The sequence below is a fragment of the Semicossyphus pulcher genome, unplaced genomic scaffold, assembly GCF_022749685.1.
Source record: "Semicossyphus pulcher isolate SPU_LCO1_2020_fin unplaced genomic scaffold, fSemPul1.0.p SCAF_4, whole genome shotgun sequence".
In the NCBI taxonomy this organism is placed as follows: Eukaryota; Metazoa; Chordata; class Actinopteri; order Labriformes; family Labridae; genus Semicossyphus; species Semicossyphus pulcher.
The window spans coordinates 20,752,992-20,780,148 of record NW_027211715.1 but is presented as its reverse complement, the minus strand read 5'-3'; the positions used below and the strand labels follow the sequence as shown (position 1 = coordinate 20,780,148).

General features: G+C 41.9%; 1 protein-coding gene across 2 annotated transcripts in view; it reads right to left on the bottom strand.

Moving 5' to 3' along the window:
* negr1 (neuronal growth regulator 1) overlaps nucleotides 1–27,157 on the bottom strand; it is a 146,141-nt gene that overhangs the window by 59,449 nt on the left and 59,535 nt on the right. For both annotated transcript variants that reach the window (XM_069680020.1, XM_069680021.1), the window contains exon 3: nucleotides 15,797–15,922. In XM_069680020.1, coding sequence (XP_069536121.1) covers nucleotides 15,797–15,922 — 126 coding nt within the window. The remainder of the gene's footprint in view (nucleotides 1–15,796; nucleotides 15,923–27,157) is intronic.

The window sequence follows — 27,157 nt, the reverse complement described above, 5'->3', positions numbered from 1 at the left end:
GACACGGTTGGACGGAAAATAAAACTGTTCATAAACCATGAGTCAAAGAGTGTAATCATTGCTCGAGCAGGGTCTGCTACAGACGGCGTTCAAATGATTTGTAAGTTGCAGCCCTATTTTACATCAACATGACTACAAAATAAAACGATTAAGTCGTGAGTGATATTTGGCAATCAGTTAGATTATCCTCAATCTCTTGGCAATGACAGCCAATAACCAACCAGCAGACGATCTGTATTCATCACCGATATGTTAATCATCATACATCATTTAATATTTCCCAGGTTGAATAGATGGATAGATGACTGGATGGGCAGATAGATATTCAATTGGGAATGCTAACAATGAAACCAATTTGACTGGCTGTGCTTGTAGAATAAATGGTTATAGGATCTCAGCAGGCTGCATTGTGTGTGTGTGTGTATTAGCGAGACTGTGGCAGATTCTCCCCTGACCAGAATACATTTCCAGCCCAGTGGTGTTCACTGTGAAATGTATTTATATACAACTTTTCAGGGCTTTAAATGTGCGTTTGGATGGAAGATTTGTGGATGTGTTTGGAAGGCATGGGGTTCAAACTGAGTGCACAATCAAGCAAAACTGAGCTCGACGCACTGTTCAGAGAGCCACAGAGACACGACACTGACTCAGCAATATCTCATAAAAGAGGAGCCAAAATCAAGACAATCCGCACTTTAGGAGTGGAAATGCTTCCATTCTGTGCTGCCAATCTCCCCCTGCAAGAGCTGAATACTTATAAAATGCCACTTTTCTCTTCTGCAACCCTGGTGGCTTTTTATCTCCGAGCTGGGATGTCAGAAGACCTGAAACTGAAGGCGATGTCGATAATGAGCTTTCCTGTCTCTTGTCAAACTGTTGTGGAGGCAACAATGGAGTCCAAGAGGCTTGGCAAAGATGTATTGATGGCAAAGGGAAGAAAAAACGTTTGAAAAAGTGATCCATAAACAAGCGGCGGATGCGTCTGGAAAACCAGGAGCGTTAATATGCCAAGAGAGCACAGGGGCGGAGACACAACACAAAGGGCTCTATTTTTGTGGCGGTGCGTGGCTCATGGCCGGGCTGTGCACCAGTGGAGAAGCACTTTTTCTTCACTGGCTGCACACAGTTTGTTTTTTTACTTAATCCTACTGATGTGGGAGGGGATGTGCAGCACAGAGTGTGTCAGTGTAGCAATCAAATGGTGCAGTGTAAGGTTAAAAATATAACAGGGATTTGAGCAGACTAAGGTTAATGTTGTAATGCAAAGTGACGTGTACAGAAACAGACATACCTCGTGTTATTGAAATTTGACTTTGATATATATCTTCTGAAGGGAAGAAGAATAAGAGAGTTTAAGACTGAGAGAGACAGCATGGTGCTGTCAAAATCAGTTGCATTGTCGGGGATCCCTACAAGGGAACAAGCGTCATCTATCACGTACAACTGAGAGACAATTCTTCAAATTTAATCCAGAATAAACACAATTCAAACAGTTTGGCTCATGAATGAATCGCTCTTGCCGTAACATCAGCGCAAGTCATTCCCTTAGCAACAGCCCTGCTGAGACCTATAACCTGAGTAACGTTCATAGAGTTACGACCGACGCAAAGGGATCGGATATTACACTGTGATGATATTATGCTACGGCCAAAGCCAGCACCTCTGCTCCTGACAGAATACATCCAATCGTACTGAAACAGCGCAAAAATAACAGTGAAATTAGTTTCTCGAAGATGAATGGGCTGAGAAGTGTGTGTTTATCTTATCGGCCAGCTGTCTTTCTTGCAACAATGCTGCTCAGAAATTAATACTGTTAGAAAATAATGTGATCTCGCTGTCATTTGTGTTTGCTGGAATACAATCTCTTTTGTGTGAGTAATACTGTGGAATTAAATGTGTGTTTGAAGGATAGAGATGGAGAATTGTTTAAAACAAATTGTTTTAATTGTCGTCTGTTATTTAACTGTTACATTAGATTAGGCTTAATTTCAACACCAAGCGCTGTCTGTATTAAGATCTATTAGAGCCCCCGAGAAAGGCAGAGAGTGAGGCACAGCATGGCACCACATGGTATTGATAATTAATGTTATTTTCACTGACATTTAAGACTCTTCAGCAGACATCTTTGAAGGCAATGATGAAGGCAAATTGGGCTACAGTTCAGATTACATCAGGACCTGGCAAATAAGATTTTGATTGACCCATTCTGTGCGGTATGTCTCTTTAATTGATGAAATCAATGGTTACTTGTTTATGACTGAACCAACCACACTCCCCCCACTGACTCCCTTCCATATCAAACTGTCTCATAGGTGTATTTTCCACCTGCAGCCGCAGAATTGCCCACATTTAGTCTCCTATACACATCTGTACCCTGTGCCATCAACATTCTTAATGCACAACTTAGTCACAGGGGGAGGGCAGGATGTGCACACGCCCAGTACTTGGTATGTCTTTCAGAAGCACCCTTAAATCCAATGTTCATGACAAAGCTGAAATCAGATACATGTATTTTAATGCATGTCAACATATTGCAAACGAAGCTTTAATGGATTTCTGTGAAACATCACGGTTCCACTGTGTCTAGCTTGTTTACTGTATATAATGATCAATGCTAACAAACACACACCTGACACAGCAGAGTTACTGTATGTGTTGAGGTTTCATATTCTATGAAGAAGCACTTTGGGTCGCCGGTGCTTAACTGTATAAAAGAACTACAGACATTATAAAAGAACTACAGACTTTAAGAATGTCTTAAGTGCCCTGTGCAAGTTCTGTATAGTTGACCTATACACCGCCCGTAATGCACGGCTCCATTGTATTTCACTGTAATGGGGAATTATGTTACGCAGGATGCTGAAATCCACAATGTGCACTTGTGTCTTTTACTGGGGCAATGGAATCAAAAGCACTGACCCATGAGGCAAAGCATGCTTGATGCTCCCAATGCCATTTGGCAAATGGCTGAGTTAAATGTAGTGGTTTCCAAGGGAAAGCAGAGACTTTTTTTTTGTCAAACTCTTGGAAACACAATCAATCACTTATTTTCCACTGGGGGAAGTTGGTTGCATGAGGCAAGACAGATCAATCAATGTCCAAAAACAATGAACGTTATATAAAAGTCAAACTAATATATGAAAAACATGAGTAAGTGAGGAGATGGTGGTTGGGCATGGTATGATGCACTGGATGCGTGCTAATGTTATTTTACTCAGGTTTTGCTGTATATTTTCACTAGCAATAACAGCTTGGACGCCACTGTGACTTTGATTTTGAAAGGCACCAATGTGATTACAACCTTTAAACTAGTTTGGCAACCCGGAAATCAGGGTTTGGTTTCCAAGAAGTGGAAGGGCAAAGAGCAAGTTTGATCTACTGTAGTTGACAGTAGTGGAGCTACAAACTCCTGTTATGTTGAGTTGACTTTACTCTGTTTCATTTTTCCATAAGGTACACACTTAACTTAAGAGAGTATAATCTTTAATGCAGTTAAAATACATAGTCTTTACTTTGTTAAAAAAAAAACCTAACAAAACTGCCATCCACACCTACAGGAAAAGGTAATTTCACTTCCTTCTAAAAGGACTTATACTGTAAATGGCCCGACAGCCAAACTCGAGTTGTTATCATTGCTGGAAGAACACTACTTAAATCTACTGGACATATCTCTTTCACCTGATACTGCTTGATTCAATTCGCTCTGAAGCAGTTTCCTTTAAGGAAGCTGGTGTGGTGCCATCCTGCCTGATGGCACCAGAGATCAGACAATGTTTTTTTCCTCCTGGCCTGAAGCCTTTTAGTCCAAAGAATGATGCAAAGTCTGACTTTAAACCACTGAATACTAAATGGCATTAAAGGAGCAATTCGCCCCTGGAAAAAGCCACTGTCAGTCAAAGCTGGTGTTCTCTGTAATCGATAGAAGCAATAATATTTGAAATCGGCGCCATAGCTGCACTGCACATAGTGCCATGATGGCATTAGCTCTCCGTAGCATGATAGGACTGAGGTTGAAAATCAGCGAACTGGCCCTTTAATACTAAAAGTATTAATTGGATGTAATTTCATTTCCTTATAAAAAAATGTTTGGTTTCGCAACAAGACTGCAACAAGAAAATTACTGATATTGAGGATTGATACAAAAGAACCACAAGGGAGTGACTTGAGACACCAAAAAGCCTGGGAATGGCAAAGGCCTAAGAAATGTTTCTTATTAGACTGTGGACTTAATAACTGCCCTTTATGTTCTGCGACAAAAGGCCTACTCGATTTCCTGCACAATTCATACATGGAACTGGAAGCATGAGAAACAGGTGTGAGTAATAATGATGCCCACATTCAACCTTTAAGTGAAGTATCCACAGGTGGCATGCAGGCTTCCAATGAAACTGATGGGAGTGATACATTACAGTTTGAAAGCGCTCATAAATGGGAGTCTTGTGCGTAAAAAGACCTTCTAATGACGTCTTTGATACGGTCAGAGATTATTATTTCTCCCTCTCAAAGAAGTCCAAAAGCAGCTTTGCTCTGAACAACTAAATCAACATATAAGCGTATGTAAGAAGCCTGAATCCAGAACTATAAGTAATAATACGGCCACTGTAAATCTCTTCCTGAGGCTGTGTACACAAGGAGGAAATCACAAAATAAACTTTATCTTCTAGCAATAATATCAAGCATAAGTAAATCAAGCGGGCTCGTACTGTGAGGACTTGTCTTCCCGCAGAGAAATTTTGATTATGATTGGAGAGAAAATGGAGAGCCATGGCTTATTTCTTGTTCCCGTGTGTCTGCTGCCAAATTAATTTTCACACCACGGACAAATTCTGCTGCTAAGCTATAATAAAGACATGCAAAATATGGTCCGCATTCCACAAAGTTATGATTGCTTAAATTCGGTAGGATAACAAGCAATAGAAAGTTGTGGGGGGAAAAAACAGCATGGAGGCCAAATGAATTAAAGAATCTTCAGTTTTTAGACTTAGAGAACAAGTGGAAAAACAAGTTTGCTAATGAGAGAAAAAGATTTTAGAGTTATATGAGGAAATGTCTAAATTTGGACCAATCACATAACCAATCCATGCTGCCACAGAAGTGTATCAGAAATAATCAAGAGGAAGTTTTTAAAGGTTTCTACATTTAGCTCAGAGAAGACGTGTTCTTGCGTTTGAACATAAACACTTCCGCACCAAATGGACAAATTTCCATTTGAAAAAAATCTAATTAGGCTGCAGTCTTTCTTGATAAATGGAAGCCAATATCTTTTCCTCATGGAAGATCCAGTTGCATCATCCTGCCCTGGCTGCAAATGGTATTCCTATCGATTACAGCACGAAGGGGGCTCTGTAAAGGTCATACAAGCCATTAAACAAGAATCGCATCCTTGATATATACTTTGAAGAACATTATATGTTGAGCGTTCAACCTTGACTGTACGGCAAACAAAAACAGAGATAGGATTATGTATCCTGGAAAAGATGGAGTATAAAAGATCCAGCCTCCACAAGTTGGTGGAAGTGTTGTAAAAGCTCTAAGGGACCGAACACAAGTTGTGTGTGAGTGCGTGCTGCAAGAAATGTGAGAGACTGACAAAGGCCCCTGTCACCTGAGGGAGATGTCACTCCAAGCAAATTAAAGAAATCATAGCAAGGTTAATTTCACATTCAGTGCCAACGCTGGCTAAGTCCCGTTGCAGTAAGCAATTTCCCACATTGTGTAGGGGAGCTGTGAGTACGCTTCCTTCAGGGCTGCACTACACAGATAGGGCAGGCATCGCTGAGGAATCCATTATAGCATAGAGCAGCATTTTCTACATCAATTTATCCTTTTAACTCCTGAAAATGGAGAACAACCCACGCTGCTACATTGTGCGCCGCTGCCTTCTGGCCCTGACTCAAGGTGTGGGCCAGAGCTAGGGGTAAAATCACAGTATGTGCACAGCCGGCCTGAAAAAGAGGCTGTTAGACTGCGCTGATACATAACCCTTACCCTGCTCCTTGGCTGTCAATCGGCGGCCGCTAAAATCCAGAGAGTGGAGCTGGGCCAAAAAAGGAGCCTTAACTCATGTGTCAGTAACCTGTGGAGCTGCCTCACTGTTACTTTCTGCGCTGACATATTAAGCCAAATGTAATAGCGGCAGGGAAAAACAACTTCGGGTGCTGGACCAGGCTGGGATGAGACATCTATGCAACTGTGTGATTAAAAATAGCTTGAAGAGTAGCAGAAGTCACTTTACAGTGTGGCAGAGGAAACAAATTTGATCAGAGTTTTTCATTTTTGTGCGACTAACAGAATTGATGCAAAATCTAGTACACCATATGTCTACCTTACTTAGGCTTTTCATTTGTTAATTTGTAATCTATATGGACCATTTCCCAAATAAGTGGTGGAAAGATGTTAATAAAAACGACAGGTAACGGTTGATTTATCTCTCCGCATCAAAGGATTTCCTTGAAAAAGTCTTTTTTTTCTGCTACTATCCTGTTAAATTGGACTCTGGTATGTAACAACTGAACTAAAAAGTTCACTCAATACCACAGCCCAACTGTTCTTATTGTTTAATTAAGTGTCTTGGCTGCCTCACTGCGTGGTGTTGAATCAATCTGTCGACTTTGGCCAACGCATGAATACTTATCACAGTGCAATAAGTGTGAGAATTTCAGAACAGAAAAACAGACTTCGTAGTCACACGTTTCACTTGTGCATTCAGAATGATTTAAAGAGATACAACAAGCATGGACTAAATGGAGCCATGATCATACGTACATGTATGCGTCTATATATACTGTAAAGTTCAGTGTATAAGATGCACTTTTAATACATTTAGCTTCATCTAAAAATTGGGCTGCATCCTACATAGGGGTGGGACAAAATATCAATACGGCAATGTATATATTCGTCCTGAATTGTGCAGTATAATTATTTATAGGATGCCGCCAAATACTAATATTTTAATTTACAAATATATGGCGCTCTAAACAGATTGCCCTGCGATTTTGACTCACTGCTTCATTACATCAGGACTTCTTGCAGCGCGTAAGACATGAATGAGGGTAATGTGAAAGGAAAATGGAAATTAACTGAAATTAGTTACAGAGAATTTAAAGGTATAATATGAAGGATTTTCCGAGAAAAATAAAATATAGACTTTTACAAATGTAATATAATATAAATAATCACTTATGGGCCTCTGTGTTGGTGAGTGTGTGTGCAGACCCTTGTGAGACCCTTCCCTCTGCATCTATTCTGTTTCAGGAGGGGCGCTGTTGTGCTTCCCTGAGCCAATCACAGCGCAGGTGAGCGTGGGAGTGCTTCCAATGAACAACTAGGCCCCATTCAGAACCGGCGGTTAGCATGCTAGGTAACTGTGATGCTGCTGGTGTTAGCTCGGCGGGGTGGGCGTGTTCTCGCACAAGAGAGTGAGAGTGAGCTTCTGCTACAAAGAGCCCAGGAGGAGGGGCCCAGTCTGAATGTGTTGTTGACGAAATGCAAGGAAAAAATACTACTTATTATACCTTAAATCAGATATCATGATGTATCACTATATGATTGTCTTGCAATATATCCATTATTGCAGAATCGCTGTAATGTGATATTATCGTTATCGTGGGCCACGTATTGCGTATCATGAGTTACCCTGCGATCCCCACCCCTAGTCCTATATACCATTGTGACCAATATACCAATATTAAATGCAGAGAGAGGTATTTATTGTGTTACGGTATTTTACCCAGACGATGGCGCTATAATCTAGCTCAGTGGTTCCCAACCTTTTTTCCTTGGAGCCCCCCCTGCTTGTATCTGAGAAAGGCTGAGCCCCCCCCAGCACGCACACACGTACACCATAACAATAAAGAGATTAATTCCAAATCTTTATTGGCAAAAATTAACACCAGTCAGCCTATAGTTCGCAGAGGTGTGGCCTACAAAGTAGCTACTATATTTTAATGAGGACCAAAACAATACATTTTTTAATAGTTGAATAGACTTTTGATTATCAAGTAAGTGCTTTTTAATGATTTTATTTAACACGTCAAATCTAATCTCGACAATCTCAGTGCAGACAAAGCCTTGCAGACCCCCAGTGATCTTTGGACCCCAGGTCGGGAACCACTGATCTAGCTAAAGCTTCGTCACGGACATGCGCTGTCATGATCACCAGTGCAGCCGCCACCTTCACAACTATCAACGTTACCGAGGCTGAGCTCAACTACCGCACTGGTAGCTAGCAGGATGCAAACTTGACATGGTGAAAAGTGATATGTAGGCTATAATTTGTGTGTTTTGAACATGTTCAAATGAAAATAGTTTAAAAAGTTAGAAAAATAGAAAAAGTTTCCCATTCAGAAGAATAACTTAAACTAACACTATCAGTGACCTTAAACCACCCACTTCTCTGACCCTGGTGCTGCTTTGTAAAACTAAGACAGACTGATGGTATCATGACCTGTAAATATGAACACATGGTATGTTTTTATGTATCAGACTCTTGTCTTTTTTACTTTATTTTTTAAATATGATAATCTAGGAGCAAGTGTGCAACCAAAACCTACAGTATGGTGTGGTCCAGCAGCCAAACAATTCTTTTGTTTTTTGTATTTAAAGAAAGAATCAGTCTGGTTTTAGGCCCTACACATTTGTCATCAGCATGTTTTTCTATACATATGACTAATTACATAATCAACAGAATAAATGTCTACCGCTATTTTTTTGTATCCCAGGTTTCTTACATGTTACCGTCTTTTGACCCATTCACACACATCCATCTTCAAAAGGTGGGTGGGTGTTAAGAAAGTCTCTGCCTGCAAAGACATCATTCATGGCTGCCGACTGCCATTTAACATGTGTAGTGTGGCAGCAACTCAATATCACATTTGAGTTAAAAAGGTCTGCTATTCATCATGTTACAGATACTCCAATAAAGCATGTTCCCATTGAGCACCTCTTTAGCTCGCAATCCTCCGCTCAACAGCTGAATGGGGAATCGTTGGAAACGGCTCCTGCGGTTGATATGCGATATTTGAAATGCAGCGCCTAACTCTCTATCTTTCACCTCCCATCGTGTACGTAGCATGCTAAAGTGTCAGCCCTTGAACAATGCATCAGTTCATTGCATACTATGAGAAGAGGAAGCCGGTGGTGAATGAGACATCCCTGGTGAACACACTGCCATAAATTTGCTTTGCATTTCTCAAAGAGCTGCCACATTCCAGCACAACCTGGCAGGTAAAACTCAAGTTTGAATATCTTCCACATACAAACCAGCTGAGCTGCTGTACTTATACACGAACTGTTACCGCTAAGTTCAGGAACAGGCTACCATGCACATACTGTTTTGAATTGTCAGACTACAGGATGATGCTGTCTATTTCCTGGGGGTATGTTTTGGGGAAGCCTTGCCTCATGCGCTTAAATAAAAAAGCAACACAAAAATACAGCATGCACTTGATATATGTACAGTAGCTGCTTGGGAAGAAGGAGGAAAATATATCCAGGCTGAGCCCTATCACAGGAAACAATCAAATATGTATTCTAGTCAGGCTTTCCAAAAGGTCACACTTCTATCCCCTGGATTCAAATCTCAATGGAAAGAGCTTATCAAAGCAATTTCGCCCGGCCATCCAACCATCCAAACTGGACTGAAACAGACTATGTTAGAGGCGATTTCTCCCCCCTCCTCCCCGTGACCTATGGAGACTGGTGAGGAAGCACAACACAGTACTCCACACTGAGGCAAAAGCCTGAAAGGCTGACATGTCACACTTACTATTGTAAGCTTTAGCGTAGAGTAAGTTGCCATGTCAGGAGCTGAATTGATAATGATAGGGTGGCTACTAGGAGTACTACCAACGCACTTCTGTTAACTGCATTTATGTGTTTGAATCCAGCTTTCATGTAAATATAAGTTAACGTGTTTTAATTGCATCAAAAGCCCAGTGAAGGAGCTACAGGGTTGGAAATGATTGCAATCAAACAAACCAGGCGGTTTCCCTTTAATTGCCTTTAACTGGTGACTGAGCTGCAGCATTAGAACAGTCAGGGGTTGAATCCTTGCTCAAGGGTGGGGAGAGCATTAAACACTCACTTTGCACATCCAGATTTCAGCAGCCGATAAGGGGACTTGAGCGAGCTTTCCAGTCATAAGCGCCCTTATCATGCAGCAATCAGCCCCAGCTCCTGAAACTTCACTGTCAGGCTAATTTTTACATGGATAATTAAACCGCTACATAAAACAGCAATGATATTCTAAGCGCATTAAGATTCAGACATATGCTGTTCTCCTAGTAACATGTCAACAGAGATGATCTGTGTGTTACAAGTGCTCGCTTCAGTTTGCAGCGTGCTCTAATTGAGGAATATGCATCGACTTTATATGCGCGCATACTGAGCCAAATTATGGTCTCCATAAACAGTTTATGGCCACACTTCACTGGATGTACAAAGTTTATTATTAGCTGGCAGTTTGCTGGTTGGCAGGAAGGGAAGAGGAGGAAAAAAAATGCAAACACAAAACAGTCAGAGTGGGAATAGGAACTTGACAGTCAGTCAGGGCAATTTATCATTCTGTCAAACTTCACTGACTGCTGCAGCAGAACTATCTACAGCGTGAGAAAAATCACCCCCGCCCCCAACCCAAATGGCTGAGAGTGGAGGAGAGCAGGGCCAGCAAATAAAAGCTGCCATGTCGAAATGTTTGTCACTTTACAGCCATTTCACCTGCTTGGCCTCATGTCAGCACAGTGAAAGCAATTCCTGCTGTCCAATATAAGAAGGCTAGATTTAGAGCTGCAGCTGTAACAGAATCAGGTTTGATTGGTAATAATTAGAACAATTTGTGATGCAAAACTCATGGTTTGATACACTCACGATTAGAGCTGCAAAATTAATTGTATATTAATGTGGTCACGATTTTGGCTTCCCACAATTAAATAATTGATTGATGGCGATATTGACGTTTAAAATGTGTGCTCCACCCGTAGAAAACTCTGCTGCATATCAAATCAAGCGCCTCCTAAACTAACAGCCGTTCCCCCAGGGGGTGATCGAGAGGGTTTGGGTTAACTTTTGGGGGAGCTGGCAGGTCATGTCATGAGTGCCTACCTTGCAGTTTAGAGTGGAAGAGTAAACAACATAGACCGGTGTTAAGGTTCACCGAGTAACCATGTTAACTGGTGACTCTCAGCTGAATGTGTCTGTGGTTATTGTAGTTACAGCAGCTGTTGAAAACAGGAAGAGCATACGTAGCTGTCCTCATAAGCCTCTTTGTTGTTTTTCATTACGAGCTCAAACTATACGTCTGTGACGTGTGGTTTGTTCAGACGTGTCATGAAGGCTACTAACGCTCAGTTGCATTTTGATCAATGCTTGTTGTTATGCTATATCAGGGAGAGAGCAAGTCACTCGTTAAACCGAAACACCGCCCCCCCAAAATCATCTTGTCATGGGTTGTTTAAGGTTCAGGGCAAATGATGTTAAAGCTACTGGTTTGTGCTGGTTTGTGTTGAATTTGGCGCCCCCTGTGGACACAGTGGTGCCTTCTAGTTCTTTGCTGATCTTGTGTGGTTTTGGCTGACCGCCGAGGTCAGCCCTACATATGTCTGTATGTGACTGACTGAGTAACTGACTGACTGAGTAACTGACTGACTGAGTAACTGACTGACTGACTGACTGACTGACGGTACTTTCACAGCCGTAGAGAGAGAGAGTTGAGACATCGCAATGACGGATCATGGAGCATATTGGACCTCCACTGACGCGACTCTCTGTCTATACGGCTCTGGATACTTTGTTCGGGGAGTAGACGGGGCTGCTCCTCCGCTGTCCTCACCTACGTCCGCAGCGTGCACCTGCTTTCAAACACGTTGTCATCGGCCTCATAAGGACAGTCCTTGTAACACACTGCCCACAAAAGCGCACATTGACCACATACTAGGTTTTGACCTCGTCTTGTTTAACAAAAAATCTCATTCTGCTTTCTTGAACAGTCAAACGTATAACTCACTGTGCATCTCTGCCATGGTAAATACAGAAATAAAAGCTGACTTGGCAGTGAGAAGTTAATCGCCTCGTCTGACACCAACCCCCTGGCAGTGGTTACAGTCATTAAAAATAACTATATAGATAAAATCAATCTTGTCGCTGATGGTCTTGTTTGCTTTTGTAGCTCAAATAGAGGCGGCAGTATTAAATTAATTCTGTTTCATAACCTGCTAAAAACTCCGAAGGAGCTTTAAGCAAGAAAAAATATTATATACAAGAGTGTGTAAAACCTGTGTCTGCGCCGCAACAACTTGTTCAACCAGCTGTAAAAAAAAACCCCACTACAAAGTGCAGTATGATGAGTGTATGAAGGCCAAGAGGAATCACTTCTCCCTGTCCTTCTCCAGCGTCAAGGCAGACACCCATAAGAGCAATGCTGTCCACAAAGCTCCCAAAGACAGACTGAAATGACCAACAAAGCACCAATGCAAAGATGCTCCAAATTCAGGTACAGAACTTAATTTTAAGTCTTAGCTTGATGGAACTGAAAGTACATGAGAAAAACGTCCTTAAAATATATTCCAAAATAATCCTGATTATCATTTTGGCTATAGTCGTGCAGCCCTACTACCCACTGAGCTAACCCAGAGCCCCTTTATCACATTTTTTAAGGAGACTAAAGAAAGACTGTATTCAAGTAAAAGCACTTTATAAGTCCAAAAAATTCAGCTGCATTTTTCTTCTTTTTTATTTGCTGAGGATTATTAGCAGTTCAAGTGGTTCAGCTGGTGGTTGCAGGTCTGCTTTTATTCATAACCGGGGTAAATATTTCCATAAACTGACTGTGCACATTCGGTTCTCCTGTGTGCGGGTTCGAGCACACTGTTCTGCATATCCAACGGTTTTAATGGAATTCCATCGATAGGTAATTAGCCTATTACAACCTTTCAGTTGTAGCCCATCCTTTGGACAAATCGCCCTCACTACAATAAGCGACTCAAAGATCCCGTGGCAAATGGCTTCTTTTCTGATGTGCTGGGAGACAGTCTGTGATTACATTTAGTCCCGGGCCCTTTCATTTGACCAGCATATCATTTCTTCCCTGGCATACTTCAAAGTCCGGACACTTCAAAGTAGAATGACTGACTGCCACTCGGACTCTGAGGACGGCTCTTTTGATCATCTTCTGAAAACTCCCCGAACGCAATCAGGCCAACCACCAGAGAGGAGGATTTGACAGCCATAAGATAAATGCAGCCATCCTCACAGCTATCTGATAAGCACAGCAGGCTCTAAACCATTAATATGAAAATGAGGCAGGACGAGGAGTGGCGGGGTGGGGGCTTTGCAGCAACAGTTAAATGCTGTGGGATGAGTTTTCAAAGGGACGATTCAGTATTCAAAGAGCTTAATGATGTACGTCTGCTCCGTCGATCAGACACCTAAATAAATTATATTGACAATAATAAACATTTTCTCCGCTAATGCACCTTTAAGTATATTCTACAAAGTGCCAAAGGAACTCAGAGGTCTCGCAGAAAAAGATGAGAGCTGTCAAATTTTATAGTAGTTATACTCACTTCTCATCAACATGTATAATTGTGTGACAGTAATACGCTACTGCCTCGAGCAAAAAACATGACGCATTGCTTAGACTGCTGTTGTTTTTTCTCAACTGTTAGAAAAGTTGAATTTCTGATGGGGAGTGTAGAAAAATGAAGTAAAGTAGCAACAATTTAGAAGTACTTTTGAATGTTGATCCTGGTACAATGAAGCATATGGTTCATTTTTTTTAGGATAGATATATTTTATTTTGAAAGGGAGATATCTCTTTTTTTAACAGCTTACATCATTTTTTAAAGTAACACTTTATTGCAGTTCTGCTGCCATTGTATAAAGTGAGGAGTCCAACTTTTAACAACCTGTGCAGCAATGATAAGTTACTCATGAAACTACTGAGCTATGAAATGTCAAGGAAGTTCACTGCACACAAGTTGGTTCTTTATCCAGCTAATTCTTATTTGTGCAGCTACGTGCCTGTTGTCTTTCCATGGTCAGCCTGCAGTAGAATGTGATTGCATTAGTCAGTCAGTCAGGGCATGACGTAAAAAATAATGCGCTGCCGAAGTCACTGGCTGTGTCTCAATTCAGGGGCTGCACCCTTCCAAGGACGCAGTCTACGGAGGAGTCATACGTAGCCTGTGTAGAGCGCTAACGCTGAACTGAAATGAGACGGTCTGGTCTACTGAAGATTTCCTGTTTGCGTCACCAGCTGTTCCTGCCCTTAACCTTGCGTCACCAAACGCGTCTCCTGTCACCTAGCAACAGTTAGCTAGGGGGCTAACTAGCTATCATAACCAACGACACGTAACTTAACCTATTAATATAAAGATAATTTGTTTCAAGGCCCCTTTATTTTGTATCACTAGCTATTCGACTGAGTTGAAATCCAAAACTTTTGACATTTGGAAGTTTAACTGTCATCTAATTTGAATTGGCGCGCAATGAATGTCGGGATACCTTGGGCCGTGAAGGATGCACCCGATGGATCCTTCGTGGCCCGGGATTTGCCAGCTGCGTCTGAAGGAGCCTACGAATTGGGACAGCATGCGATGCGGCGCTGTGACGCAATTGGCCTTCAAATAGTGCTTCAAAGGATGCATCCCCTGAATTGGGACACAGCTACAGTGTAATATTTACAACATATCCAAAATGGCGGATGATCGGCATCAGCCCTCACAGGCAGAAGCGCCCAAATCTCTTCACTTCTGTGCTTGTAAATGATCCTTCTTCTTCACCCTCAGATGTCTTTAATCATCCTGTTATGTTTTAGTCTTAAAGTTTCGTACCGGTCGCATGATATAAACGTCATCACCCCGCCCACTCGCTTGCAGTGAATGTTCCTGACTAAATCAATTCTTGTGGACATATCAGTAAGAGGCTGGCAGGAAGTGTCTGCAGAAAAGCCGATGTGAAAAATTTGTCCGATAGCGTTCAGACATGCTGCCAACCCGGAAAATGTCTGGAAATTTTCAGGAGGGCAGCCATGTGTGGAAGGTGCTATAGTTACAGGACTACAGCTACAGGACGCCACCATATTACAAAACATATCTTACATCTTGTGGTAAAAGATACAAAACAAAGTTTTTTTCTTATACTCTTTAAATTTACATATTTATATATATATGGTTCAGTTCCAAATGTCCAATGAACTACACTCTAAATAATTAAACCACTTAAATGTACCTTAATAAAAAACCCTTTCTCTCATCTTATAAGCTCCCTCCAAGTAACTTACTTATCTAAATGATTCATGTACAAACAACCAACTCATTCTTTGAGTATCATCCATTAGGTAGACAGGCAAAGAGGTTGAGTGATGCTATTTTTAGGCATGTAAACAAGTAATACCCTAATGTGACAGCGGCATCTCTTCAGCTGTTTGGAGCTAAGATGCGACTGTGGGTCAGCGGGTGGAAAATATTTTAGAGATTAAGAGATTCATTAAGATGGCAACATCATTGTATGAGCTCACACAGTATCCATGATAGTACATGTTCACTTGACTGTATTGTTACTCTCCACCGCCCCTCCTCCTCCTGTCATGAATCCATTCATCCTCATCTATCGCTCGCTCCATCCCCTCCCCCTTCCATCTGCAACGTAACTACCAGTTCTCCCTGACAGTCAGTCTCTCACCTATTGATCCTGCCCATGCTTCCTCATTTCCTTTCTCTCTTCACCCATCCATCCCTCTGTCCGTCCATCCAATTGTCCATTCATTAGCATAGGTTTGTGAGAGGTGAAGTGAACTCACCTAATGGGGTTATATGTCTCCAGGAAATGCTTGGCTCGGGTTTCCCGCTGGCTGTGCAGATGAGCGACACGTTGCTGCCCTCGTTTACCGTGATGTCAGAGGATATGTCGTATATCTTGGGAGGAACTAGAAAAAAAAAGAGTTAAGAAAATACAGAAACAAGATTAGCATTTGAAATCTGCAACCTCTGGTTCATCCTAATATTACCTATTCTGAAGATGACACTGGAGAGCAAAGGAGGGCATGGTCAATATCTTGACAGTGAGACCAGCCTGTGTTCCAGTTTTGAGCAGGGAGATAAAGTATGTGCTATTTTTACACGACCCCACTCTTTAGGTAAAATCATACAAGGCGCCTTAGATTCAGCCTCCATGAGTCTGGCCTTTCATGTCTGCTTAAATGTTCTCCATAGGGGGGGTGGGATTTGATCCCCTTCTTGCCAATCTCTAGTTTCAAGCTGCTATGATGACATTTCAGCCAACACCTTCACTGCTGCAATGTGCTGGTAACGCAAAGCTACAAAGAAGGCACATTTTGGTTAAAAGTGCTACGCATGACAAAGGGTCTTGTTAATGGAAAAAATGGCATTGGTTTTTCAGGGACTTACTTACTGTGGCATTGATAAAACAAATTAAAGTGATTTAATCAAACTAAAAAATATTTTGTTTACCTTTTAAGCAGGGAGAGTAGCATGTTGGTAAGACTGGGTAGCTAACTAGCTAAATTAGCATCAGTAATAATATTTTGCTTTCACCCTTAGTCGAATATTTCCTCATGTTACAGCATTTTCCTTGGATTGAAAAAACACTTAACTTGAGACGTATAAAACTCTGTGGGTCTGGCCTTTCATGCCTGCTTAAACGTTCTCTGTAGGGGAGTGGGATTTGATCCCCTTCTAGCCAATCTCAAGTTTCAAGCTGCTATGACATTTCAGCCAACACCTGCACTGCTGCAATGTGCTGGTAAAGCAAAGCTTAAAGAAGGCCCATTTTTGGTTAAAAGTACCATGCATGACAAGGTGTCTTAGAATGGAAAAAAGGGCATATAATTGGTTTTGTAGGGACTTAATCAAACCAAAACTAATATTTTTAACCTTTTTAGCAGGGAGAGAAGCATGTTGTTTAGGCTGGGTAGCTAACTAGCTAAATTAGCATCAGTACATTAATCTTGCTTCCACCCTTAGTCGAATATTTTCTCATGTTACCCCATTTTTCTTGGATAAAAAAACACTTAACTTGAGATGTACACAATAATATAAGGACAATTGTATATTTTTTAAGAAGCAGGTTTATGTCGATTGGGAACATGTTAGCTAACGTAGCCTGCTCGCTAATGTTTGTCAGCCAGTAAAGCCAGCTTCAGCTGTCGGTGTATATATAAACGCAGCCCTCTTAAAAACAATGAGCTCATCACTGGAATGAATCATATGTGTGTATTTTATTGTTAGCCACAGTTAAATGTTACATGCGCTGTGATTAAGTGATTAAGCAATGGACCGTGAGCAGGTTTTATATTTCCTGACAGAGCTTGGCACAGTCGGTAAGTCCCGCCCACAGAGGTTTTTTCAATTGGCTCTGCTTTTCATAAGAACAAAAGAAGACCTTTTTGAATCACTGAGCACAGATTGAGATGTGGGCAGTGAGTCATTGGTCTGGAACCAGTTTGGGAGCTGTGCACCATAAATCAAAGTAAGCCCCCCAAAAAAGCATATTTAGTCAAAGAAAAGTGTCGTACTTCTTCCCTTTGAGGGCAGCTCATCAACAGTCCCCGCTGGACATCACTTACGATCATAATTGACAAGTTTCTAGGCATTTAAATTCTCTCGGAGCTTTGATGTTAAAAGCTTCGGTATTTAGGCGGCTCAAAACACACACGCATGCAGCCGCCCACAAAGGCATTTAAACGCACACGCAGGCACATGGGCGTGCACAAGAATACAGGCTTATGAGACACTATTTTAATCGGCAAGATTTGAATCTCTGAGGGAGCTTTTCCGCAGTGGACTGTGCTGTACAGTAATGGCTTCTCAGTCGTCCGGGGCCCTCAGAATATTCTGCCCTCTGATCCCTCCTGATGCCTGCGCAAAAACTCACAAAGGAAAAGTTGATTCAACAAATTTCAGAGTTCCTCTTAAGACCCACCAACACTTTTTTGGAGTCACGTGGTTTCTTTTGTCATTCAGCTCTGTCCGGTTTAGCAGCAGCCACCCTCGTTATGTCCTCCTACCTTTTTTTCTGTCCGCAACAATACAGAGGATGGTGCTAAGAACATACAGTAATGACAGTATTCAACAATGATTGATTTTACATTTAATTAGAATTTACCTCGCTGCTCTCTTCAAATATTGTACAATTCAGTGCAAGAAAAGTTTGGTTTGGCCACTTTAAGAAGCACCGAAGAAACTTTGAATTGATCATCCATCTCCAGCATTAAGCCCGTAAACACTACACTATAACCTGAATGCACTAACTGTATATTATGAGTAAATAGCCTACAGTCAAATATGAGATGGTGAATCATTAAAAGCATCAATACACAGTAACTGGATCCTTTATGGCTCAGGGATAAAAACACATCTATGATTCACCAATGGTACCGCCCCAGTCTGCACAGGCTAAGCCCACAATGATATATAGGCCTGACCAAGGAAGCGTTGTGTTTTGTGGAGGGATGGGCGTCGTTTCTGATCAGCAGATCCGGATCTGAATGAGATGAAAGCGGCAGACCTTGGGTGGGAGAGGACCGGAGGCGATGTTGAATCTAGGTTATTGCTTGTCAGACTCCAGTGTTTACTTGCTGTAGGACCCCTCTGTTGACACATCTCCTCAGTGTCTGATAGCACAAAATTGAAAATGTTGGGGTTGTCTACTGATCCTATCTCTCCTTGGCAGGGACTGAAAAGCTTTCAAAGGTTCACATAAAGAGTCCTCAGTTTTTTTTTCTCTTCAGCTCAGAGCTACCAATGCTCAGTTGCATTACTGTTTAACAGTGTTTGCTGCAGGAGAAAATAGAAACCAGGTCTGGGAAACAGAACAAAAGATCAATAGATAAAAGTCAAACTTTAGTCGATAAGATGTGGCAAACTTTTATCTGAGCCGAACGGTAATTTATTCACCAGACAAAAACCAATGCTTTCGTTCCATGTCTTTAAACACTTAGTAAGACAGAATCAGACCCGAGGCATGACTTCAGGCAAGATAATGGCTGTGACTAGATATTTACTTTCCACAACTTTACTTCAGCCAGTTAAAAAGCTTATTTCAAGGTATAAATTAGAGCTTGCAATAAGCGTTTTAACTGTCCAGATAAAGATGTTGCAACAACAAAAACTAAAGAAAATCCAGTTCAATTGCACTTTTACTGCTTTTTTTTGCTGAAGTTACCAAAATAAAAGCTTTTGAAGTTAAGCTACAATAAAACTTTCACTTATGGTGCAAAGTGATGACGACGACTGAGAGCGAATTTACTGCTCACTGTTAATTATGAGGCATTTATCATCATGCAGGAAATGTTGACAGAGTGATGGAGGGACTTCACACACAGCTAATGCATAAACAAATAAAATTCGGCCATCTGTTGCTCCTCATTTCTAATAAAAGGCAACCTCAACACAATCTTATATAAGTAGGGATCTCGCTGCTAGGTAACAGTGCTGACAATCGCAGGCATTATAGCTGAGGAGGAATAGGATGGACACTTGATATTCAATACACACAAATAAGAAAAGAAAATGAGTTCGAATACTGGTGGATTCATATGAATGCGTGTGTGTATGTCTGTATCAGTGGTAGTGTGAATAGCCTTTTTCAGTTCAGTTGCCATCAACATTATTAAAAGACAACACGGAGTAAAAGGACACACTTAACCTTGCAGTGAGGATAATGACAATGAATGGGGGTTTAACGCGGCTCCACCAATTCAGGGCATTAAAGCTGTTTCACACTGTGGTGATACAGGAACACAGTGTGAAATTTGCATACAGAAAAAATGCACCCAGTTTACATGAACGCAGAGTCTACAGGTAGCACCCGGCGCCGACAATGTTCTCCATTGAGTTGTGGGTTCTTTACGCAGTATATCTGAGTGGGAATGTTAGTCCCACGCCTCAGAGAGCAACACGGTGAATACCATGACCCTATCAGTGTTTGGCATTGTGGTACAGTTGCATACTTTCAGCTAATTATTCATTAGAAACTGGCTGACTATAGTCGAACACAGTTGAAGTGGGTTAAGTGCTAAATGCTCAATTTCTGTTCAAGGCAATTAGCTGCTACCACAACTTACAAGGACGTTTGGATAAAGACAGCACCACAATGCTGATGCAGGGTAGTCTAGTTAACTGTGAAAAAGGTTGATACATATCAGTCTGCTCATTCTATACTATGAGAAGGTGTCTGACTTTTAGAGAGATGCACAATTTGCATACCAGTTCATCTTAAACTCACCATTGAACATCTCACTGAACAAAAAACAAAGTGTAAACATGGCAATTCACCGTTTTACTGCTATTTCACGCAACCAGTGAAGACTCATTATGTTACTGCCTCAAGCCAAGAAATAGTCGCACACAGAAAACTTGGAACGGCCCTTCCTTAGCCTCTCCTTTTGTACTAATCAAACAAATTCAATTAAACGTGTTAACGAGTGAGTTTAAGAGGTGTTGATACTCTTTATTGATGTTGGACAGAACCAGGCTAGTTATTTCCCCCTTCGGCCAGTCTTTGTGCTGAACTAAGCGGCTGCTAGATGTAGCTTCATAAAAAATGGGGAGATGTAAGGTGCATGGATTACTCTTTTTAAAGGTATAATAAGTAGGATTTTCCCTTGCATTTTGTCAACAACACATTCAAACTGGGCCCCTCCTCCTGGGCTCTCCCTCACCAGAAGCTCACTCTCACTCTCTCGTGCGAGAACATGCTCACCGTGCTGAGCTTACACCGACAGCATCACGGTTACCTTTGCGCTAGCCTGCTAACTGCCGGTTAGCTTGTCCTACCCAGTTTAAGGCCCCTACCTGTCCAACAGACAGAAGGCCAGCTCTGCATCGCTCTTTCGCCATGTTCGCTGCTCTGAATGGGGCCTAGTTGCTAATTTGAACCAGTCCCACCCTGGCTGTGATTGGCTCACGGAACCACAACAGCGCCCCTCCTGAAAACGGCCCCTTCCAAGACAAAATTGACGGCAAATGGATTTAATTGACGACAACAGTTGGTTGCTGTGCGCGGACACAACATTGTTTCCTGGAGCTGAACTTGCTGAGGGGTGAGCCATCTCGCATCCTCACTATCCCTGCTGAGAGTTGCGCACGAAAAACAGCGACTGGGAAGCGACAGGTAAACAAAACACAGCAAAATGGCGGCCGCCAACGCAACACCATGGCGTCCTAAACCATATAAAGTCTGGGAGCAGTTCAACCTCATGCAAGAGTTGTAAAGTGGACCTTGTTAATCATGGGAGCACGTTGGTAATACACGAGCATTTGAAGAAAAGGCAGGTTGGACTTGTGGATGATGCAGACTCGCACAAATAGATGAACTTCTCAGCTAATTAACGTTTGTTGTATTGGCTTTTGAAATTAATATAACACTGCAATGCTATAGAAAGAACCTGACGCATCTCTCTATTCAACATCAGCTGTGACATTTAACTTAACCATCCAAAGTTACAGCCACGCTGTGTGATTCATCTCTCATTTCATGTCTTGTTCTTCCTCCTTTTAATAATCTTTTGCATCAGTAGGAGCCAAATCAGCTGCAAAGTCTATTAAAAGACATTTTTGAATGAACTCCTATTTATTGTCTTTATTGTTAGTTTGCACATGCTTAAAAGGACCACACTTTAAAAGCTGACAGCTTAATAAGAGCCATCGTAATTAGTTGACTAATCGTTTTATTAATCGATGACTAGCCTACTTTCAAAATAGTCGCCCTCGTTTCTACAATAATAAAGAACAAGAGGAAGTCCTCTTCAAATCTGGACTATCACGTCTAATATTGCTTCTTGTCCGGTTTAGATGTTACCACCAATGTTGTCACAAGTTTATTAACGGGTGGGAACATTTTGTCGCATTGGCAGCTGCATTAAAATGATGTTACAGTTCATTTAAAGTGACTAAAAGCGAGTGATTATTTAGAGTAGGTTAGAGAAAGATAGTGGTCACGTCTGAGGAGCGAATTATCCACATGGATGTTCATCCCTGCTGTGAAAAGCCTTTTAGACATCGTGGGACTCCTCACTTGCAAATTTCTTGTTTGACACATTACCTTGAGAGCCCGAGAAGTCCATTACTATCATTTTTTTTCTCGGCCGCTCTCTCTGAGTGCACCATATTATCCCCTTTACACCTCCTCCCACCTCTTGCATCATCAGAGACAGTCGTGACCGCGCTGCTCCTCCCAACAGCAGAACTAACCCATCCTTCAATACCTACACATTCAGCTTGTTGTTTTGTTTACGTGCTAATTCGGTAACGATGCCATGATTGTCATGTTTGCCCATCACACTCTAATTTCCCCTTCTTCAGCCCTGCAGGAGGTGCAGAGAGTGAGCTGCCACAGCTGATCCGGGAGGCATCATCCCCCCTTCTGGCAGACACCTCGGGTGAATAAATAAGCCTCTAATGACGCCACCTTGAATTACGGAAATGCTTACAGCTGCACTATTAAAATGCAGGGGTATTCTCCTGGAGCTGCAAAGTGGTGTGCATAAGACTGGGCTTTTCTACAAATCCTGACAGGCCTCCCCAGGATGACTTCTGCTAGCAAATTGCAGGACCCCATTACTGGCTAAACCTACTGCCATCCAGCTCTCCAATTAGAGCTCAGAGGGGAAGCCGGGCCACTTGTTGTAATGGACGGGAGAATGGAGACTGTGGAGGTGACGAGAAAAGAGAGAAATTCCACCTGTAATTTATATCATCCATTCGTCCACTTTTATCTCACATCACACCTCACAGAAAGCGACAAAGGTGCTTGAACTGGCGTGTGAATATTTCATGTGGAAACACATGCCAATTTATTCTCTTATTAAACATAAATGCTTTCTGATCTAAGGACAGACTTCTGTGATCAACAACATGCAGGGCTTTGAAACTGGATTAGGGGCAGAATTGAGCCTTCCTTTGCTTGATGCGATGAGGAGATCTTTGATTAGTTTGTTGCAGCTCTACAGTTACCTCCTCCAAAGAGAGAAAAAGAACCCGAGTCGTTAGAGATGACATTGATCCAGATGGATAATAATACACCTGTAAAATATACCTGTGTTTGCGAGGCGTAATATACACCTCAGTAATGAGACAGTACCCACACAGCTATTCCTTAAGGTCTTCAAATCCCTTTCCTCACTGCAGGCGGCAGAGAAAAGAACCAACTTCCAGGCCGTTAATTAGGTGTCAGACACGGAAACTAAACATAAACAGTGACAGATTATATTACTCATAGGGATTACCTCCATTTGCAGTGTCGTAAAGCAGCCACAGAAAATTTGTAGGACTTAACTTGGGGAAAAGTTCATCCAAGTAGAAAGAGGAACCTGTCACATAACCGAGCGGTTGGAATATCCATGGCATTCCTTTTTCCACATATCCATCCATCCATTCATCATATCCATGTAATGGCCCTTAGGCTGAGACAGTTGACTTTACATGTATGGCAGAATTTTGTGTAATAATTGGCTTTTGGGATATGAAAAGTGGTCCGGGCAGCATGCTTGTGTCAATGTATTTGCCTGCAGTTTGTGCTTTCAAACAATTAACATACAGCACTCGACTCCAGGCAACTTAACTTTGAAAGTCACTCCGGCTCTTGCCTCCAATATCACCTGCTGCCCTCTCACAGCGTTATTAAACATATCAATCTCAATCACTTCCAAACTGAAACAACACGCGCAGCCATACGCCAATAATAAAAAGCAATAAAAATGTTCCGGGATGTTTTCTTTTTCTTTCCATTTATTCGAGCCCAGCAGCGACGGAGGAGGTGGACTAAGTGCTGGAATCAGAGGGCCGGGACATAAAACCTCATCAGACCTTATTGCTTGTCTTTTTTTGGCATCCCTCCGTATTCTAAGCTCTCCTCGTGGCGAGGATGTTGGGGAGGTTAATAAAGGATTGAGACGCGGGGAGTTGTAGCAGACAGCAAACGTCTAAAGACGCAAATAGATTCACAGCGAGTGCACATTAGCTGATGAACATTATTCCATAATGGTATCATTACGTATGATGAATCCAGTGATTTACCCTATTAATGTACTGCAGGAAACCGCCTGAGGCTCCAGTGATAGTGTGGAAACAGTACAGGATGATTAAATACAGTATGTGCAGCTGCACACGCCTCACACGCAACAGATCAGTGGTGTTTTTGTTAAAGAAATGTGTATATATGTGCACATTGTTGCCTTTGACATAGGATTCCTTTCTCCTGATGGTGTGACCTAGTTGTTATTTTTGTAGCCGCGTGTTAATAAGAACCTACGCCGCACCGTATCGCTGTAAATGCACCCAGCATGAAGTCTAACAGTAAAACCCATGGCCATTACTTTAGCTGAAACCCTGAAGTTATATTCTTCTTTCAATTTATTTCAGTGGCCCACTTCTTTGGCTTCAAGGCAGCATTCCAGGCTCTGACTGAAACAGAAATGAGCTCAATACTGTAGCAACAATAATGTACTGGTGAGGTGATGATAGCCTTGGAGAAAGAGAGAGGGAAAAAAAATGACAATTCTTCCTGAAGCGTCCAAAAGGTCCCCACAATGTACGGAGTCTTTTGTGAACCTGTTTGCACTATGTTTGCGTTCTTGTTACAGCAGCAGTCTGCGTCAGGAAACAGCATGTGTAGGCTCTTTCTGTTAGTCATACTTATTGTGTATATGTACTTATGTTGGTGAATAGTGGGTGGATAAGACTGATACACCATAAAAAGAGGAGAATATGTCAGCACTGAACCAGCTGGAAACAAGCTCAGCTCCTCGCAGAAATCAGGGGGAAAACTACGAGCGCCATTTTTGTTCAACTTGTAATTAACCATCAGTTTTATGATAATAATCCTGTCATGACCTAATGGTGCAAAAATAACATGCTTCCGCAAATGTCACAACCGATACATATGATGAGTAATTGCCAGAGAGGTTAACGATGCAGAAAGCGTGATTATGGAGAGCTTGTTGCCAATTTCATGCACTTCTGGGGAATTCATGAATTAAGGGAAATCAATTGATGAAAATGAACTTTTCCAAATACCTTGTGAGAGGCAATTAATCTTCAATGGGAGAGCTGCACTGGGCATGTAATTCAAAGATAAGCTATCACCCACTTATTGAAATAGTTTCTAATTTATTCATGCTAATCAGTGTCTTTCAGCTGCAGCATCTTGCTTATGATAAACAAAATTCCTCGGCACGGGCCACTCTGAAGAACGATCACTGCTTTTCAATTAGCTGTAGGCGACACAGTGTCTCTGATAGTGCACGGCGCCGCACGAGCCTCATTCAGATAGTTTAGTGTGAAAAAGAGACTGTCAGAGAGGGCGAAATATCAGCCGGTGACCAAACAACTGTTGCTGTGGGTGATCCTCTGCACATCTCAGCTCTCAGCCTATGTGTGAGGAGACTGTTTGTGTGAGCTTCTGCGTGTGTGTGTGTGAGGGAGAGGGAGAAATGGATGATCTGATGTGAGCACACAAAGCTCCGTCTCCATCTGTCACTGGGCCTTGATGCAGCGCTAAAGGTCAGAGTTCACACTTCAGAACGCGGGTCGTCGTGATTAATGTGGAGAGAGCAGTTGGCAGCTAGCAGACACACGCTACACCCAGGCACAGGGAAGGGGCTGGGCTCCGCGGGCGGCTGGATCTGCTCTTTGCTGGCACTTTGCTCGTCAGTTTGAATATCTACTGAGTCAGGACAGACAAAGGGCCTTCGCTGCCACTCGTATAGCAGTAAGGTTCATGCACTCATCTTCACCTTGATAATCCAGGGTCAAATTTCAAGATAGAAAAATCACAGTTCTTCAATTTAATCATATTCCAACCACATCAGAACAAGCCAATACCAATGACTGTATATAAGGACGACACGTCTCCACCTCCTCTCATTGTACAAAACTGACAAAACCTGCCGCATCTTGTGCATCTATCAAAACACACATTTAAGGGCAAAGAACCCGTCAGGTCGGCTCAGTCAACAGCAGATCAGCTTCTTGTATTGGTCTAAAGCAATGACTGTATATATAGATGGATGACGCGCTGCCATCTTGCGATGGTGACGTCATTTGGAGCCAGAGTTGCGCAGTAGAGATCGGCGGGTGGAGCAGCCGTAGCCACTTCTGCTAACCAAAACAAACATTTAACCTACCGGAAAAAAAACAGCAAAGATCCTGCACGTCAGCGTATTTAACAGCAGAACAGCTTCTTTGTGTTGGTCTGTAGCAGACATTCACAGATATGAAACTTCAATGACTGCAGTGATACTGTAGTGTACGTCTCCTCTCACCGTCCTCCTCTACTCTGCTAATCCGGAACAGATCGGCTGCAGGAGTCGTATTTCTCAACAGAGCTGTCAATCATTCTTTTTACAGCATCAAATAACTAATTAAAAATAAACTTGTCAGAAGAATGAACACTTGGACGTGAATCAGCATGATAAGAACTAACTATAATAACAGAAACCATGTTTGAGAAACATTTATTTGGCGTTTATTTTGATTTTATAGTTTGACTCATGTCCCATCTGTTAACATGGAGGAGGCTGGCTTTAAGTCCTATACTGCAGCCAGTCAGCAGGGGGCGATAGAGACGTTTTGGCTTCACTTTTAGGGAGCTGTCATGTCGTCCATCTTGATGTACAGTCTGTGATAATATTGACCCCCAGGGGGAAATTCGGGGTATGATATGGACCCTTTTATCTACAGCAGCATTTATCTCAGACATTTGATGTATAAAATTCTTGCATTTGCATTTTAGAGACATGTTCGATTGAAACTTTACTGCTAGAAAATAAATCCTTCGAGATGTAAAAACATTTTTGGCAACAACAGACAAACTGTTTTATTATATTTCTTAAACTGCCCTTTATATTAAAGATGAATGTCTTTAAATAACCTAGTTTAGGCTTCTTGGGGATCCATCATCATCAGAGCAATGTGCAATGTCCTGTTTCTGTCCATCCATTTGTAATGATATTGAACTTTTACCTTGAAATATTGATATAAATCTCCCATTGGGTCATCCGGTGAAAAAAAAAAGCTGATTTTTCTGCAGGAGCATAACATTTAGTGGATTAAGGGTCTAAACATATCCACGCTCTCTTCTTCTTCCCTCTCTCCTGATTTATTTCTCTCATTGGTGAGTCATGTAAGTCCATGATAAATAA